The sequence below is a fragment of the Scophthalmus maximus genome, chromosome 15 (assembly GCF_022379125.1).
Source record: "Scophthalmus maximus strain ysfricsl-2021 chromosome 15, ASM2237912v1, whole genome shotgun sequence".
Classification (NCBI taxonomy): domain Eukaryota; kingdom Metazoa; phylum Chordata; class Actinopteri; order Pleuronectiformes; family Scophthalmidae; genus Scophthalmus; species Scophthalmus maximus.
Window position 1 is genome coordinate 2,772,740 of NC_061529.1, and position 18,389 is coordinate 2,791,128.

Here is an 18,389-nt window from a genome sequence, read left to right on the forward strand (position 1 = left end):
TGTATATGTATCCATTATGCTCCTAGGCGAGGCGAGTATATTTCTGCTGAGAGAGAAACTGTATGTTTAATGCAGCGGCTGCAGGTGAGCAGACGGCACAACAGGGACGTGATCGACCTGCGAGTGCTGTGTAGGAGGGTGAAGGGAAAAGATGTATGTTAATGTGACTGACATCACAATCAAACGCACCCAGTCACACACACACACACACACACACACACACACACACACACACACACACACACAAAGAGGTTTGTGTTAGAAGGCAGCTCAGATGAGGGAACTGATATGAGGAAGTTCGGTGGGGAGAAACATACCTACTGCCCCCGGTTGTCATTGTTAACGAGACTCGCTATCAACTCGCCTGGTCACATTCCCCCCCCCCATTCCTCTCCACCTTAAAAAAATTTAAGGTGGAGAAGGAAACTGTGATGACACAAGCTTACAATTTCATACTTACGAAACCAAGGTGGAAGAAAGCGAGCGGGGGAAGGTCACGTGACGGACCGTCGGAGGCGAAAGCAACACTCCCCAAAAAGATCTGTGCCAAGAAATTGTAAGAAAGAAATTTGACCCCGTTCAAACCACCACCTGATTTATTTTTCCGAACCTCCGCCAAGGGCGTTATGTGGTTGACCTGTTTGGTTTGTTTGTTTGTTTTTTTTTGCAGGATTTCTCCAAAAAGTTATATTCAGTTTTGCTTGAAAATTTTATCAAAGACCTTTTTTAAATTAATTTTTTGGGGAGTTATCCAGATCCAGCAATTTCATTTTACAACTTTCTTCTTTCTCAATGCAGGATGAAGCCAAAACATTTGACATTTTAAGTCAGTTCATGTGCAGGTTAAACAAATAATATTTAAAATGTTTATTAATGAGTCCGAACCCTTAACTAACTAGTATCTTCATGGTCTAGCAATAAAGAAAATATCAAAATTTCCCATCGTTTGTCAAACGATACTGGGATTTTATTAGCAAGAAAGCATTTTTTTTAAATGATATACGATAAGAAATGGACTTATAAAATATGCCAAAGTGCGAGTATCTAGGACAGAACCAAGCAGCGACACTACATCACTACCTGTGTAGATTAAGCAGTTGCAAGTTGTCGTGTGAATAAATTAATCACAAGTTTGTTGTTGTACTCCGTGAGTCCAACTCCCAGAGAGTGAAGGAATATTTTGTATAATTTAGTGTGTGTGTGTGTGTGTGTGTGTGTGTGTGTGTGTGTGTGTGTGTGTGTGTGTGTGTGTGTGTGTGTGTGTGTGTGTGTGTGTGTGTGTGTGTGTGTGTGTGTGTGTGTGTGTGTGTGTGTGTGTGTGTGTGTGTGTGTGTGTGTGTGTGTGTGTGTGTGTGTGTGTGTTATCCAAGGCTTCCTCACGAATCCTCTCAAGAGCAGAGATCTGTACATATTGATGCTCCCTCCTCTACATCAGAGTTTCACACACAGTCAGTTTAAAATTTGACACGTTGGAAAAGAAACGGATTTCAATCCTGACATTTACCAGAGAGCGGTTCGTGTCCGTGCTTGCTCAGGTGTGTGTGTGTGTGTGTGTGTGTGTGTGTGTGTCCTCGTGTCCCCATCTCTGGTGATTTTAGCAGTCAAGTCAGGGAAAATACCCGCAAGTCATGTTGTGGATCTTTGGTTATAGGATGAATATGCAAACGTGTTGGATTAATGCTCAGGAAAAAGCCTCTCTGAGGTCTGGTAGTGTGACAACCACCTCCCTCCCTCCCTCCCTCCCTCCCTCCAGCACAATGTCTCAATAACCTTCAAAGTATCGCCGCTCCGTATCTGCCTCGCCTTTCTGTGTCATCCCAATGCTGCACACATCCACGGCGCCGCGCGACAAAACACTCTGGAACGTCGCACTCTCCACCAGATTAAGTTTAATTCCAAAATGAGACATCCACCATTATATATATATAAATATAAGACGCCACACCTCGCCTGCTCGTCGAGGATTATCACCCAACGTATTAGCACAGTCGAGACCTTTGCTGATGAAAAGTGTATCGCATGTAGTCATCATCGCCTGGCTAACGTTTCTTCCTCCTAATGAGCATGTTGTTTTTTTCCCGATAACGCCGTTCATCATCGCTCCGAAGGGAATTCTTTTCTCTTTGCTCCCCCTGGTCCAACTACAGGTTTGAACCGTTTTGTTCCTTGGTGGGGGGGGGGTGTATCCTCGACAACTTTGGCCCAATTAGAAGAGAAAGTTTCTCTTCACATTACACAGTCTGAACAGCCCCTGTCAAGATATGAAGCCTCTGTGTCTTTATGGTATGTCTCATCCACCAGGGCTTCCAGAATGTCAGTTGCTGCTCGAGGTCAACTGGAATGCCAGGTTTCTCCTTGGCCGACCATTGCAGCTTCATCCCAGGATCATTTTCTGTCCTCCCTTTTTCAGTTTCTCCAGTTATTTGTCCCTTCTCATCCTGCTGTCGCCATCTCTCGTTGTCTGTACTCGAACTCAGGCTTTGTCCTAACTTGTTAGCCAATCCCACTTGTTAACCAATCCCAGCTGACGTTGGGCGAGAGGCGGGGTTCACCCTGGATAGGTCGCCAGCCTATCACAGGGCCACGTACAGAGACGGACAACCACTCACTCTCACATTCACACCTACGGTCAAGTTAGTGTCTCCAATGACCCTGACCCCATTCTGCATGTCTCTGGACTGTGGGAGGAAGCCGGAGAACCCGGAGAGAACCCACGCATACACGGGGAGAAACATGCAAACTCCACACAGAAAAGCCCTGGTTGGTTTGAACTGGGACTCGAACCAAGACCCTTCTGTGAGGCGACAGCACCGACCACTACGCCACCGTGCAGCCCTCTCTGAGCGGACGGAGGCGGATGGAGGCGCACCCCATCGCGTTGGGGTTTTGTGCGGGGCACCACCACCATCCCTCCGGGGGAGGTTGGGGGACGCGAGGCAGAATTTCGTTATTTAAAAATGCCGGTCTCGTTCGTCACCAGAGTCCCGCCCCCCGGCTCCTGACGTAAGCGGTTCGTTGGTGCCATTCTGGAACCAGTTTTATTTTTATTTCCTTGGCTGTCGAAATACAAACATCTGATCCGATCCGCCGCTTGAACTGCCTTAGGTGGAAAAAAGGGCTACTTGAGGTCGTTGGCTTCACATTATTTAAAATGTTCAAAATCAATCACAGCAAACAATTTCGAAAAACGTGGATAAAAGTGTCTTCAGGTCAACTGGAAAACAGAAGGACCTGCAGACATCAGCGACGGTTATTCAGCGCTGCACAGATTGATTAGCAACAGTTTGGAATGAGAGAGAATTCCCCGGTTTTCGGGCTCTGAGGTGTGAGGACGTGCCGTTCTTCTCGGTCCCATATCGAGCGTCTGGTCCAGGCCGCTGGTCAGGTCTGAAGACATCACCTTGGTTTTTCGGAGAAAAGCATTTTTTCACTATGATTAGACTACATTTTGTTCAGACAAAAAAAAAAAAAGCAGTCTAAATGAGTGATGGAAAAAGAATCCGTGTGTCTGTGTCAACACTGCATCTCAGACGACAGAGATATTTTCTTCTCCTTTTCTGATATTTGTAGAAACCACATGGGAAAATAAAAACACACGGGGGAGTTTTGTTTGACTCACTTTCAGCAGAAAGATCTACAGACAGAATGTGGTCAACGTTTGCATTCTTCCGCAGAAGGCAGCATCCATCTCCACGGCAAACTGATAGCACTTCCTCTCCGTGCTCATAATAATCGCACTGTAAAACATTCCTCAGCAAATTGACGCCGTCAATTATTTTCATTTAGTTTTTGTCTAGAAATTAATTTGGGTTATTTTATTATTTATGGTTAAAAAGTATGAAAGTCTCAGCCGGGAACATATATATCTGTTGGCCTCTAGTCAGTACTTTATTGGGTAATGCTGCCCACATACTTTTACTTTTTGATGTTGTCAGCAAATACCAAACAAACTTTCCCTTTTGTAATACAACCGCTCACTGCAGTTTTCAAGAGAATATATAAAATATAAAGTCAGTCAGCTGCGGATTGATACACTTGTGTATGACGGCATGACCGGGCACATGTACTGACTCATCATAAATGACTCGGTGTGGGTTAGTTGTAATAAAGGGACATGTCTCCCAGTGCAACTGTGTGACTCACTGTGAGTTTCTGATCGTGTCTGTGGCTCAGAGGAAAAAGCAAATCATCTCAGGCTTCAGATACACAGACAGTACTTGGTTATACTTGGTAATTATTGACAAGAAGGAAACTATAGTATATATAATATGAGACCAGACATGAAACACTGTTGAGCAGGGGCTGTGTTCAGTGTCATCAGTTTGTCATTGCAGTGTCTCCTTATGGCCTTTAGGGCGCGGATTGTTTCGTGAGTTACTGAATTAATGGTTCATTCTGGATCCACGAGGCCCTAATATATATTTATATATTTCAATGCACAGGTTTTTTTCCACATTAACACCAGCACTTTATTAATAACAGAGTTCTGCTGATGGCTCGTGTTTCTATTTATAAGCAAATCTCTTCAATTTAATTATTTAAAAAAATGGATTCATAATAACGGGTACATCTTGAAAATGGCCTGTTGCTGTTTCCCCTGTTCACCTGGGTGATGACTGTCCTCCTCTGCTCTCTCTCCTGCAGAGGTGCCTCCCTCTGGGATGTCCAAGAATGGATACTTCTTTCAAGAAATGGGTGAGTCTGAGTCACCAGTAAAATAAATGCACCAAATGTTCAACGTTGGCCGGTTTTTCCTCCATGCAAAAAAAAGAGAAAAGCAACCGAGAACTAGAAGACGCAGCGTGAACCCAAAAAGTGATCTCTCTCATCATGGTGGGAAAAGATTTTTTTGCCAGTTAATGTGCGTTGTACATACTATCCACAGTGAAAGATTTGACTTTAACGATTAGAGCTGCAGCACAGAAACCGAAAAGAAAGTCTGCCCGCACTCGCACTCGGCTGCATCTGGATATAAATAATGAACTTTGCTCAGGCTGTTATGATAACAGCAGCTTCGTTACCTTCAAGCCAAGGAGAGGCGCCCAATTAGTATGAGCAGCACAAGCAGCCGGGACGGAATACGCTCGCATCGGATCTCCCGGTCTCACCAATTATTATCCTCCTGTAACTCACCAATTCACCCAGCGGATCCACACAAGCCCCCCCCCCCCCCCCCGCTGCACCTGAACACAACCGTCTTCATTAGGCAACCTTCCATCAGGACGTAAAATGTAATTACATTGTCGTCGGCAAGTGAACGTTATCCACCAATGTCGTCTCAGAGGTTCGTTAGTGGGCGTCGGTCTTGTCGGTGTCCTGAGGTTCTGGGCAGGATGATAATGTCAATAAATAATGCAGAGTTATCCGTTTATGTAATCTATTCAGTTCAATGAATGATTTCAGAAGCAGCATCGTGTTTATTGCCAAGAAGGTTTTCACCTACAAGGAGTTTGATTTGGTAATTGGCGCATAACAAGCATAGTAATAAGCTTGTAGTAAGCTTTGGCTTCCTCCTGCTCCTTTTCAGACATATATGATTTATGACACTTTATATGTTTTGGTTTTTCTATGCAGTGAAACACTTGTTTTTATTTTAATTTGATCGAAAATAAAGAAAAATTATATTAAATGAAATATTAAATTGAAAAATAAGAAAAAATAATAATATGAGGGGAGGATAAGGCAATTAACTTAAAGCAAATTCACATAAAAAGCAAGAAACTGTAAGTATAAGTGAAGGGCAACTTTACATTAAAAAATGTAATATTTAAAAAGTAAAACTATACTGAATGTGCAATATGAAAAAGTGTGCAATGTGTTGCTGAGATTTACAGCTGATGAGGAACTACAGAAGAAGAAATTAGTGAAAAGATGATTTCAATTGTAACTATATAAACTAACTCATATTTTGTAATCTGTAAACATAGCTCCATTACATGTATTAAACTGTTTATGAAAACTTTTGTTTGTTGCGGCCCTGGATGACATTAGATCAGAAAGTCAATGTGGCTTGCTTTGTTCTTACAGCTCGGCTTCCCTCATCTGAATAACAACATTTATCGTATAAATTACACTGTGAAAAGAATCCAGATTATGATTTTTTAATACAATCAGCCCTAATTCTGGTGAATTGCATAACTGGGGCTTTAATTTCAAGTATATATACAAGATAAAAGATTGCTTGATATTTCAAAAGATAAAAAATAGAACAGAATAATTACAGCACAACAAACAAGTAATAAACATTACATGGCTATATTTTGGAGTAAAACCGTGGATTTGTTTCTCCTGCTCGGCCGCCGCCGCCGTCGTCGTTCTCTCCCAAGGTGATTTGAAAGTCGGAGCCCAGTCGGTGAGTCTGAGGTACAGAGAGCGAGAGAGAGAGAGAGAGAGAGAGAGAGCGAGACGCAGGCGAAGGTGGCGACACAGAAAGGTTCAAATAATGTCAAGTGCTGAAGGATGATGATCCTGTCGCAAGGCAAACTGAATAAGCTGAAATTGGGGTGGGGTGGGGGGGGTTGGGGGGGCTCCTCGCGAATAAGGTCAGCAGATAAAGAGCACGAGCACCAGACACCGTCCTCCGTCGCAGCAGGTCGATCGCTTGATGGTATTTGGGAGCTTCACTCCACCGGTGACTGCAGGATTGGATTTAAGGTGCTGCTGTGTCAGGGCGACGGGACGGGATGAGTCATACTAACAGGCTCCAGGCTGAGTCCTGACACACAGACACACACACACACACACACACACACACACACAGACACACACACACACACACACACACACACACACACTTGCTTCGACCCTGATTCATGAAAGACTTCACTCCAAAACATCCACTGACCAACACTTAGCTTTTTTTACATTTACATCTATGTCATATATCATTTATGCTTTAAAGTCATTCATATTTATCTCCCAGGTAAATCAAAGAGAATCGCTATTGGAGAACACATGTTTGTGTTGCTCTCAGTGACAAATTAAGATGTTTTTTCTTATATCTTTTGACACGAACAGTGCTCATTGATCAGAGAAATTGAATTCATTGTACTATGCCAGATGATACAAAGGCATGTTGATGATGGAGTTAAACATTACATTTCTAAAGAATACATACACAAGACTGAACAACATGCATGGTTAAAATGAATAGCAACAAAAGCAAAGAGATGACTGATCAAAGTATCTTTTTAATTTTCATGTTTGGTTATTGTTTGACCAACTCCTACTCTTCTACTCTGTTCAGCAGAAAGAATGAAAACCAAATCTTTAACCGACACATTTACATCTGTAAACCTTCTGACAAAGATTCAGCAGTAACAATTGATTTATCATTCAAGTCATTTTTTAAATAATGCATTTTGGACTGCTGATTTACAATGTCACCAATATAGACCGTAGACGAAATGTCTGACTAATAATCTGAGGAAAATAATTGGTGAAGGAAAATAGTCATTATTTGCAAACCTACGATGCTCTGAAGTTAAATACTTTCTCTAAAATCCTCAGTAGACTGCCGCGTGTCATCATTAACCAGACGTTGTTTGCGAGATGACATGAAACGGAAGACGGGGGTGAAACCTCACCCGACAAGTTCACTTCTGTGGAACAAACTCAGGTGGCACTCAAACAATATTTGCTCATAATTCTCCAGGTTTTATGTTTGTTTGTTTATCACGGTGTCAGGATGGTTCAGTGGCGGTCGGATGAGCTGTCACAGAAAAGCATAAATTCTTGTAATAATTCTTTTGCGTCCTGTATTCATAGTTTCTCCTTGTGATGTTTTTACATATTTAGTGAAAAAGTCTCTCGTGTCCAAATGGGACGACTTCCTTTTGTGGACCACAAAGTCGAGCGTAATTCCCCCTGGTGTTTTAACTTTTTTGAAATTCGGGACTTCCCGGGCCACGTTGGACGCCGAGGATGATAATTGTGAAGGTGAGTTTTGCCCGCCGACGTCCAGGAGGTGACCCTGTGCTGTTGTGTCCCCAGAGCAGCGGGAGGCGGAGCAGGAGGAGGGCAGCGAGGGCCGAGAGGAGGGACAGGACTCGCCGATCGCCTGCGGAGATGACATCCACCTCTACGACAACCAGATCAGCCCTGGACCGGGTCAGTACGCAAAGAAGGAGTGAGACAGACAGAGAGAGAGATGGTGTGTGTGTGGTAGGGGATAAGGAGGCAGGAGAAAAGAATTCGGGTCGGAAGGAAATGGACGAGGCGCAGACGGGAGGGAGAGACAAGGGGCTAGAAGGTGAAAGTTAAAGTGAGAAAGGAGAAATTAAAGGTGAGGACATTTTATAAAAAAAGGTTTTTCTGTCTTTCTATCTCCATCTCTGCTTCAGAACGGTTGAAATCTGGTTGGTGAAAGGAAATATTGGTGACAAAATGAGCATCAACCAAAAGTTAAAGATGAACTTATCACTCAAATATTTGAAGTTTTGTGTTGTCTGTCTTAGTTAGCTTTTTTTTAAAGCTGCTTTAAATCATACATTTAGTGTATATCAGCAGTGGATATCACATGACGACTTATGTGTAATTGTGGTTGCTCGTAGTTATGAACCTACAGATAATAATAATAATCCCCTGACTCTGCAGTTCCCCTCAGCTCGACAGAACCTTTTCACATGTTGCTGAAATGACTCGCATTCATCCCTGGACCTTAAATTTCCTCTACGGCCGCTTCCTTGAAAATAAAATAAAGCGTATCTTTATCACATTATCAGCTGTAAAAACCGAGGATTTATTTCCCCCAGCCAATGCAAAGGCACTAAAACATCACACATCTCAGGCTCCCGTGTTGAAAAAGAGTGGAGCCAGAATAACAAGAAGCTGCACCACTAACGAGGGCATCATCATCATCATTATCCATATTTTTAAAAAAAGGAAGAATAAATGCTCTCTCGTTGCGCCGGGTGCACCGGGGGTGTCAGAAGACGATGCCTCAACCAAGTTCACAGATTCCCTTTAACGATCACTCCGAGCCGAGGCAGGACAGGAAACTGAAAGTCTGCTCACTGATGCATCTGCTCTGTTTGTGTTGACGAGACCTCAGCCGGATATCTGCAGACAGCTGGTGTCAAACAAGGATGAAGCAGAACTCCACTTGCACACCTTCACATCTCATAATATCCCTTCTGTTCACAAAAAAACAAACAAAACAAGAGCTCAGATCAGTTTGCAGAATCATTTTTTAAAGGCCAGAGTCGTCAACGGTCATCACTTTCAGATTTGAAATAAACAATTTCTACAAACAGACCACACGGCCGTAATTAAACAACGGACAATGAATCACTTTGCTGACACATGTTATTCAGATGGACATGTTTTTGCATGTTTACTGAGGAAATGTGCAAAGACCGAAATTGTGGAATTTTAACTGCGTTATTGAGTTTGACCACATGAGCGTTTGTGTTCACTCGCATGATTAACGTGATTCAACTTTTTGGCGCGACGCCAGTGACTGCCGGACAATATCAATGCTAATTGGCTTTCGCGACATTGCGTCACGTCAAATATTTCAACTCCAGCGAAGTGAAGCGATGTCAAAGTCTTTGCATTGACTTTGTATCCAATCTGTGATGTGATTGATGGGATCAACATTAGCTCCGTTCTCGCTCACTATTATTACAGATGTGTTTTAACTGACCGCTGCTCCTTCGTTCGCCTGAACTCTTTTGGACCCATCAAAGATCTAAAGATTACGGGAAATAGTGGCTCTTGAAGGGAGATTAGTTAAATAACACTATAGTTTTTAAATGAAATCTCTTTCCATACAAGTGTACGGTGAGAGTTCTTTTTCCCAGCAGTCTGTTTTATTTGTAAATGTCTTTTTGAATGAAGTTTCCTTAAGTCTGGTTACAGCGGCAGTTTCATTCTCTTTGACGGATCGTATTGTGTCAGGGACGAAATGCATTTGTAGCGGTACAGGTGAAGTTGTGCAGTGCATGTTGAATATCGGCCTCCCTCTTACCAACCTCCTTCTCATCAATAGGAATGTGTGTGACAATTGGCTGCTCAGACGTCTTTTTCTGAATATGCCTGTTCCCGTCAATAATGGCCTCCGCTGTGTGATCAATACCATCACCGGTTCAGTTTGGGATAATCATAACATGAGGCTTCTTCAAAGGGAGCGCGTGTCTGCAGTCGTGTCGGAACCCGGCAGCGTCATTCCAGAGCGAGAGCAAAAATGTGTCCTCAAACGACTTTAAACTCATTTCTGTGGCGGGACCGCGCGAGTCCACCCGGAGCCCGACGGCAGGTGTGGACTTGACAGACAGCTCCTCGGCTGCAGGTGCAGGCGATTTTGACCCCATCCCCAGAAACCCCCCCCCCCCCCCCCCCCCCCCCCCCCCCCCCCCCCCCGCGGGTCAACAGGTTACCATTGCCATGGCAACTGTCACAGGTGCACCACGAGAGAGAGAGAGCGAGAGAGAGAGAGAGATGCCCGTTCCCTGTGAATGTGACAGGTGACCATGTCACTCGGGCTGATTGTCCATACATAGTAACACTTAAGGCCTCTGACAGGAGAGCCGGAGCGGTGCAAGCAGAGAAACAAGTCAGAGACAAGAAAACAACGGCAGAAACTCCCCTGCAGTTTGGACAGTTGCCACAGAACGAAGGGTGTAAAATACTGAGAGCGGCGCCGTGTAAGCTGTCACAGCGGAACAGATTTCGTCCAGGGCTCCATTACCATAAACGTAAGATCTCTGTGGCACCGATAAGGGCATTTCTTCCCTTTCTCCTCGTGGTTGCTTCGTGTCACAGATGAGTAATGTTCAGACCAGGATGTGGAACCATTTTATCAGGAGGTTTACAAACTCGCAACGCGAAATGAAATCAGTGGTTCCATCAGCATCTTTATTCATGAGACAGTTGAGGTTTGTGCAGGGACTCGTACCAGTGTCCTACTACAGCGCCCGAAGGATGCACCATACATGCATCATACGTCCATAGAGCAACAATCGGGGCTCTGGCAGAGTTCTCCTAGAGAACAGCTTAGCTAGTTCACGAAAATAAGAATACATATGCAGAGTTTTACTGAAAAGCAAAGCCAAAAGAATCCTCATCTTGTTTTCTCTGTCAATAAAAAGCCGAGCAATCGTCTTCCTGTGGCGTCTTTGTGGCCGAGTGAGGCACCTCAGGTGAAGCCATGAGGCCTTTACACGTTTGTTTAAAAATGTTAATACAATACATCACTTTTCAAATAAAAAACACATGAAATCACTCGGGCAGCGTCGGCAGGAATCAATGCGAAACACCTTGAATCACAACCATAGAACTTGAATTGAAACAAAGCTCAAGCTCATCCCGCGTCACAACTACAAATTTACGTCATACGCTTCCTCGCTCCAGTTGAAGTGTTTGACCCCGAGCGAACCATTAGCGTGATGCGATGTTGGAAAAGCCAAGTAGCGTTGAGATTCTCCTCAAGCCGCTGACGTCCGCATCCGAAAGAGAACGTGCAAGTAACACTATTATTATTACTGAACAAATTTTTGTCTGCGGCCAAACTGTGTGAACGCACAGTTGGTATTTCAACATTTTCACAGTAAGCGGGGTTTACTTTAAAATGTCCTTTCATGTTTGAAATTGAATCTGTTTAAAAGTCTTGAGTCTTTAATGTATCATATCATCCTATTCAGGGACATAATGTTGATATGAAAAATGCTATTTTTCATCATGTAGGAGCCAGTACGGTCAAGATAGTTTCACATTATTATCTTTACTGAATTATACAGTTTCTAATTAGCAAATCAAATCACAGACTTTATGACTTCAGAGGTAGTATGGATGAAATCAGGGAGTTTATAATTATATATTTTCCTTATACAACCCAACATATTAAGGGCGATACCTCGGTATTGTCATTTTGGCAAAATGTCTGGCAGCAGCTACATTAGGATCATTTCACTGTACATAATCTTCATCAAAACGTCCATCAACAGCCAATCAGAAGTGCTCGATGCACACCGTTGACTTCCCCAGATTTTCAGAGCATCATTCATTTTCAGCGCAGCCCAAAGTCGAGTTGTCACACACGTGTGATCCCGGCGCCGTTTGCTGTTTGTCCTGCCTGTTTCTGCTCTTTTGATTCATGTCACAAATTATCATGTTGTTTCTGTTATTCCAGCACCAGCAGCCTGCTGCTGCTGGAATAACGTCCACCATATCAAATCAACGCAAGACTCTGAACAGGACTTTTAATCACATCCCGTCTGGCTAAATCAGCAGCGGTTTGGAAAAACAAATAGCTTCGTGATTACATCAGACCCCGGGACAGCGGCTTCTACCTAAATGTAATTTCAAAAACATCTGTCAGTTATAATTAATTTGTTTCTTTGACTCCTTCCATGTGAAAAATACAGCCACTGCTGTGGATGCCTTGTAATTCTGGTCTCTTTCCAGCCTAGTTTCTGGAAGGGAATTCAATCTTGACCTTTATGATGTTGTGCCTGTTGGATATTTAACGGCACCACACTGAAGATGTGTTTTCGTAATGGCTTCCAACATCCGAGTTATTTAAATAGCATTTTTTGATTCAGTGTCCCAAACACAATCTCAGTCAAGCGCGAGTCTTCTCTCTTTTCTTTTTTTTTTTACCACATTGCCATTATCACCCAGAGAAAAATGAGGATTCATCTGCAAAACACGGAAAATGTTCTTCCTTGTGTTCATACAGAAATTGCAGCCTCTGAAATCACTGTACAGTTGAATCAACACGTCCTCGACACAGTTTCAACAGCAGGGCTGTGCAAAAGATTGATAAAGCTGACGATCGCAATCATTTTTCGATCAAAATATAGCTGGTGTTATTGTTTGTAGTTTATTTGCATAATACAGACTATTTTAGTTTTGTGAATTTTGCGTATGCAGTTTAGTTCAGTGACACTATTGTTTTTTAATAAAGTAAAATGTGGTGCAATTTGTCCACTAAGTTATTAATATAATGTGACTCTTCAAATGCAAAGCGGATTTTCATGTGGTGTTACTCGCAAGTAAATTCGTAATTCACATCTTTGTAATTAGTTTGTATGTAATCTCATCGCATGAAATTCATGCTTGGCGTCAGGTGCAACTATCAAAGACTATCAAGGTTCAGCTCTATTTTTTACATTTTCAGTAAATAAAATTATGCAAAAGTATCGCAATGTGCGCTATACGTGTCATATCGTATCGCATCGCATCACGATACGTATCGTGATATGTATCGTATCCCGAGGTCCTTACCAATACAATACAACCCTATTCAACAGTGAGCATTACACCCTTCATGTAGGTGGGAGTTGATGCAGGACTGTTGTATTAGACCACATTAGTTTCAGCTTGGTGTTCCTGATTGACCAACAACTGAGCGCCAACAGACACTGTATCTGCAGGAATTACACCATCCTCCCGTACTGCTGCAGGTGTGTAAGTGGCATCAGGCAGAGATCAGCCAAAGTGATCGATTGGCGGTTCAATTCAAGCAGAGTGTTGAAGATGAGAAATTGCAAGAGCTCACTCAAACGGTTTGTTGTCTCTCCCTCTGTTTTCGTATCGCTTTGACACGATCGTATCCATTTCTCTCTCTTCAGACAACTTTGTCATGAAACTGTCAAACGCTCTCCATAAATAGAATTGATTTCATGATTATATTTCCGCCAGCGCTGGGCTCACTTCCACTTCAGTCCAATCAATTTGGCGGAATACTAAAGTGGAAGAGTCACGAGGAAGGACAGACGACTCCTAACTGGACACTTGAGGATTAAGGCTTTGACCAAGGTCGTCGCTTGACCTTGATAACACCGAGTAGGGTTTGCTTTAGTAATACAATTGAACTGTGTGTAAAGAAAGGACTGATATATATTTCCTTTTTGATTTTAATATTTCATCATATACCATGGAGTGATAAATTGAGATGTCACAATTCTTTGTTTCTGAACTCGTCAAGCAGGCAGTGTTCTGTTGAGCAGACCTGTTATTTAACATTTCATGGATATTAAAATCTATTTACATAGAAAATACTTTCTTGGGTCCATAAACAGCCTGAAAGTAAGAGCTGCCGCAGAAGGACATTTGTTTGTTGAGGTGAAGGTTTTTCACCAGCTAACATATTGCAGGGAATAATTCAAATGGCAGGTTATCTTAAACAGTATTGCTCCCGCTGTTTAACGATTATGATCCTAGGTTTGTCTTGGCGGCTGTAAAGCGTCTACTGTAAACAGCAGATTAAATGAATACATTACTTCAACAATTATTTAGATGAGACAACAGCCGACATAACCAGAAAGAGCGTTTGGGAGAAGACTGGAATCTTGTGGGCTGTTCTGAAAGTGGAAAAACATGATTCTGTGCTATCGAAATACCACTGGTTCATTTTTTGAATAAATATATATTTATATATTTCCACACCACCAAACTAATTACTTTTCACACGTATTTGAAAACCCCGGTCCAAGGGCACTTGAGCCCGTTCGCATACATCCCATAGTAATTGAGCACATCCACAGTCGCCACCCTAGCAAACCCTAATGAGTAGAATAATACCACACTCCACTCTGAGATTACATAACACTGGTGGCCGACTGAACATAATCAACATAGTGTCATAGTGCCACATTGATCAGATGAGGAACCAAGTAGGAGGAAGAAAAAAACATGCCAGTGTCACATTGTGACACGTCCTCTCCCCCCTAATCCTAAAACCCCGGAAATTCTCCCGGATTATTCTAAGACGCAGTATATTGAGACGTACAGAGGCCATTAGAAAGAGGTGATCACTGGGGGGGACGGGGACGAGACGAGGTAATCTTAAATGAATATATGAATATCTCCTCGCGGCTGCAGCCTGGCAGCTATTAGAGCCGCAGCTCCCGTTCCCCCCGGTGGGAGCGGATCAGCCCAGCCGTGTGCTTTTTGATTGTGAGGCTTTGATGAAGCAAATCCACTGCACACGACACGTAGTCTTCATCACAGCCAGGCAGGGGTCGGGACTCTCCTGCTCCTTCCACCGCCTGCAGGGTTTTATGATGGCAAGGTGTTTGGTGTAGCGATCAAAGCCCCCCCCCCCTCTCTTCCCACTATTTTTTTTCCTGCAAACTCACACATGTTCACTAGTGGCTGCATTATTGATATTACGATATCCCGGCGCTTTCCTCAGGCTTACCGGCTTGTTAAAATGGGGGGGGGGGTTCTTTGCTTTTTCCATATCTGGAGGGTGGAGTTAAAGCGCTGATTGATTTCCAGACGGAGCCGACACCGTGCATCACGCGGAGCAGAGGAGGAAAGCCCGTGGTAACCTAATAACGTCGTCCCCACAGTAAACCGGGGAGAGCTGCGTTATGTAACGGTGGCGGCGGATTGTTTTATGAGAGTCAGCAGGGTACTGACAGCCTGCTAGTTATGGGACTGAAGTGTGTTCCCTAGGTTTGTCCCCGTATTGTTTTCCCAACATAAAAGGTTTTTTCCCTTTTTTTTTTTTCCTCACACGGGGAAAATCCAGACCTTTGTACTTTATCTGAGCCTTTCGCCTCAGCTCCGCAGACGAGTGTGTTAAAGCCTTATCAGCAGAGAACTTCCAATCCCTGTTCAACGAGAGCGTTTAGAGACTCGCCTCTTGACATTTTCATCACTATCAGAAGAAGAAAAAAGGGGTCTGGGGCTTCTTTCCTTCACAGACTTGTGATCTCTGTGTCAGAATTTTCACCAATGGTGATGATGATGAATGCTCTGTCGCTTAGAAAAATGCTCGTAAATGCAAATGAAGAATGTTCTAATTTCTGCAGATTAGCATAAAATATTAAGCATTTGCGATATTGTAATTTTTTACTAATTAATGCTGTTGCATTGTTTTAAAACAGAAGTCATGTGGAGGCCTGGTGGCCCGACCTGGTTTGAGTTTGCTTTCAAGTTGCATAGGTTTGGAAAATGAAGCCTATGTGAAAGTGGCTGAAGCCTGTATTCTCTGTAATGACCAGCAGAGGGCGACTCACAGGTTACAAAAAGAAGTCAGTTTCTATAGAAGTCTATGGGTTCAATCGCTAGTTTCAAGTCTTCTTCAATACAGCATGATGTTCATTTTGTAAATTGTGGTTTAATTTAGAGTCAAATAGACGATAAAGCACGGAACGAGGATGCAGCATGATTGACAGCTAGTCCCGTCCAATTGGTGCATGGTTACAGGTGTAGGTGGACGATCTCTCAGTAAGACCCACCCCAGGCTCCTACGTCTGGTTTATTAAAACAAACAAGATGGTGCTGGTCAAAATGCTAATGGATTCAAAATGGCAGCTCACAAACTGGGTGACGTCACAGCGGGTTGACACATGGTCATTCCACATCTTTCACTTCCTTGTTTCCTGTCATCTCTCTACTGTTGGCTCAATTATAAAGGAATTACAGTAGATGTACAACAGTCAAATTGTTTGTTAATGTTCAGACATTTTTATGAATGGCTACCAGACGGACAGCTAGGTATTATCTTTTGGTTTCCAGAGCAAAATGGTTTGGCCAATTTTGGTCTTTTAGCACAGGTGTACAAGAAATGGATTTAATTCAAAACAAGTGGACACAATTAAATGAAAATAAAGTTAACTAGCCTATGCTCTTAACTTTTGTTCATATTTAATATATCTAATTGTTCGTCTTCTGTTGTGTCCCTCAGATACTGATGATTCTGGCTGCGTGTTACTGAACACATCAAGGAGGGTAAGTATCAGTATTCACTGAAGTCTGTTTAATACATTATTACTCAAAAAGAAAGTGTTTTTCATTCTTGGTCTCGAGCGCAGCGACTCAATTAAGCTCAATTCAGCTCGTAATCGCTCTGTAAAGGAAAATCGGATTCAGTGACAAGATTCAAATTATACACCTGAACCCATTAAAAAACAACTGCAGTGCACCAAACGTTTTAATGGCAGCGGAAAAAACTAAATGTTGTGTAAAACTTTGGCACTGACTTTATTTGAAACTTCGGAGGGAAAGTTATCTTCAGAGTGGAGCCAGCTGGCCAATCAGAGCAGACTGGGCTGCGAACGGCGGGAGGGGCCTTAAAGAGACAGGAGCTAAAACCCAGTGTTTCAGACAGAGGCTGAAAAGAGGAGCTGCAGGAGCAGACAGTCTGAGGAAACTGATGTGTTCACTGAACATTAGAGCACGTGAACCTTCTCAAGTGATGGCCCAAGACAAAATGATGAACCAGAATATGAGATGAATATGTCTCCTTTAAGACTCCTACGTTCCCCTACTCTACATGAAAGTAAAGACTTTATTTTGGATGGTTTAAAAATTATCATGTGGGAGCAGTGATTAAAAGACCAGTGGGGATGATTTATGTAAAGCTTTATTATACGTAGGGACGTCCTTATCAAGATTTTAAATATTGACAGACATCCAATCCAATGTAACAACCAATCCACTTTATGTAAGATATGCTCAACAGCCGAACGGCCCTGCTGTCGTCGTGTATATCTTGTGTGAAAACTGCTGTCTGCTGCTGCTTTATGTTTTCGTGCCACTCCGCTGTCGGCTGGCTCATATTTTTGGTTTAAGTGTTTTCGCCGTCGCAATGGCACATTTATGATATGCATATAGACAACAGCTGGCTTATCCACATTCGCCGCAGGTCAAAGCAATGGTTTCTGAATGACGAGGGGGCGTATGAGTCTGACAATTTTAAAATAAACCGGGAAACTAGGAAATCCCTGTTACCTCATGATATTCAGCTGGTACCATTCTTGGCATGTAAGGCCATAAAGACGCGCTCTGCGGCTACAGCTCCGCGCGAGTCTCCATAAAACATCTGCCCATTTGAGGGTGCCGCGGATTTTGATGGCGTCCCTGAGGTATTGTGTGTTTTCCACTTCTGCACCGCTGCGACATTCTTTTGCCATCTTAATCAACTTTATGAATGAACAGAAGTCTCGGCTCAGAGAGACGCGATGTTCGCGCCGAACAAAAACGCACGACAGCAGCTGATTGTTCCATGTTCTGCCGAGGGAGGAGGGGCTCCGCAAAAATCACATCAACCTTTATTTCCCAGCCCTGAAAGAAATGTCAGACAACATATGAAATAAACCACAATCATACTGCGATGTGATTGATTTACTGAGTAACTTCTTAGTTGCTCCCTCGGGTCCTTTTGTCACTTGTGCGTCAGTCGCAGAACTGACCTAGAAACCAGATTACCATCAAAGCAATAAAGTGTGTTGGCACGAGACACAGCAGACACACTTTGAATCAGCACGTTGCCTGATTTCAGAGGCAAGCCTGAAAGAGAAAGAGAATATTAAAGAAAATGATAAAAGATACATTTTTGTTGTGTGTGTGTGTGTGTGTGTGGATTAAAAATTTTAATCCACCAAATTTTGCAAAGAATTTGCACAACTTTTTCTCGATCATTTGTGAGTAAA

The 18,389-nt window shown here is 43.0% G+C and overlaps 1 protein-coding gene across 5 annotated transcripts in view; it reads left to right on the plus strand.

Moving 5' to 3' along the window:
• slc4a11 (solute carrier family 4 member 11) overlaps nucleotides 1–18,389 on the plus strand; it is an 87,270-nt gene that overhangs the window by 33,103 nt on the left and 35,778 nt on the right. For 3 of the 5 annotated variants that reach the window (XM_035609747.2, XM_035609749.2, XM_035609748.2), the window contains exons 2-4: nucleotides 4,645–4,695; nucleotides 7,993–8,109; nucleotides 16,643–16,686. In XM_035609747.2, the coding sequence (XP_035465640.1) occupies nucleotides 4,645–4,695; nucleotides 7,993–8,109; nucleotides 16,643–16,686 (212 nt within the window). The remainder of the gene's footprint in view (nucleotides 1–4,644; nucleotides 4,696–7,992; nucleotides 8,110–16,642; nucleotides 16,687–18,389) is intronic. The other 2 variants (XM_035609750.2, XM_035609751.2) reach the window with 1 other exon arrangement.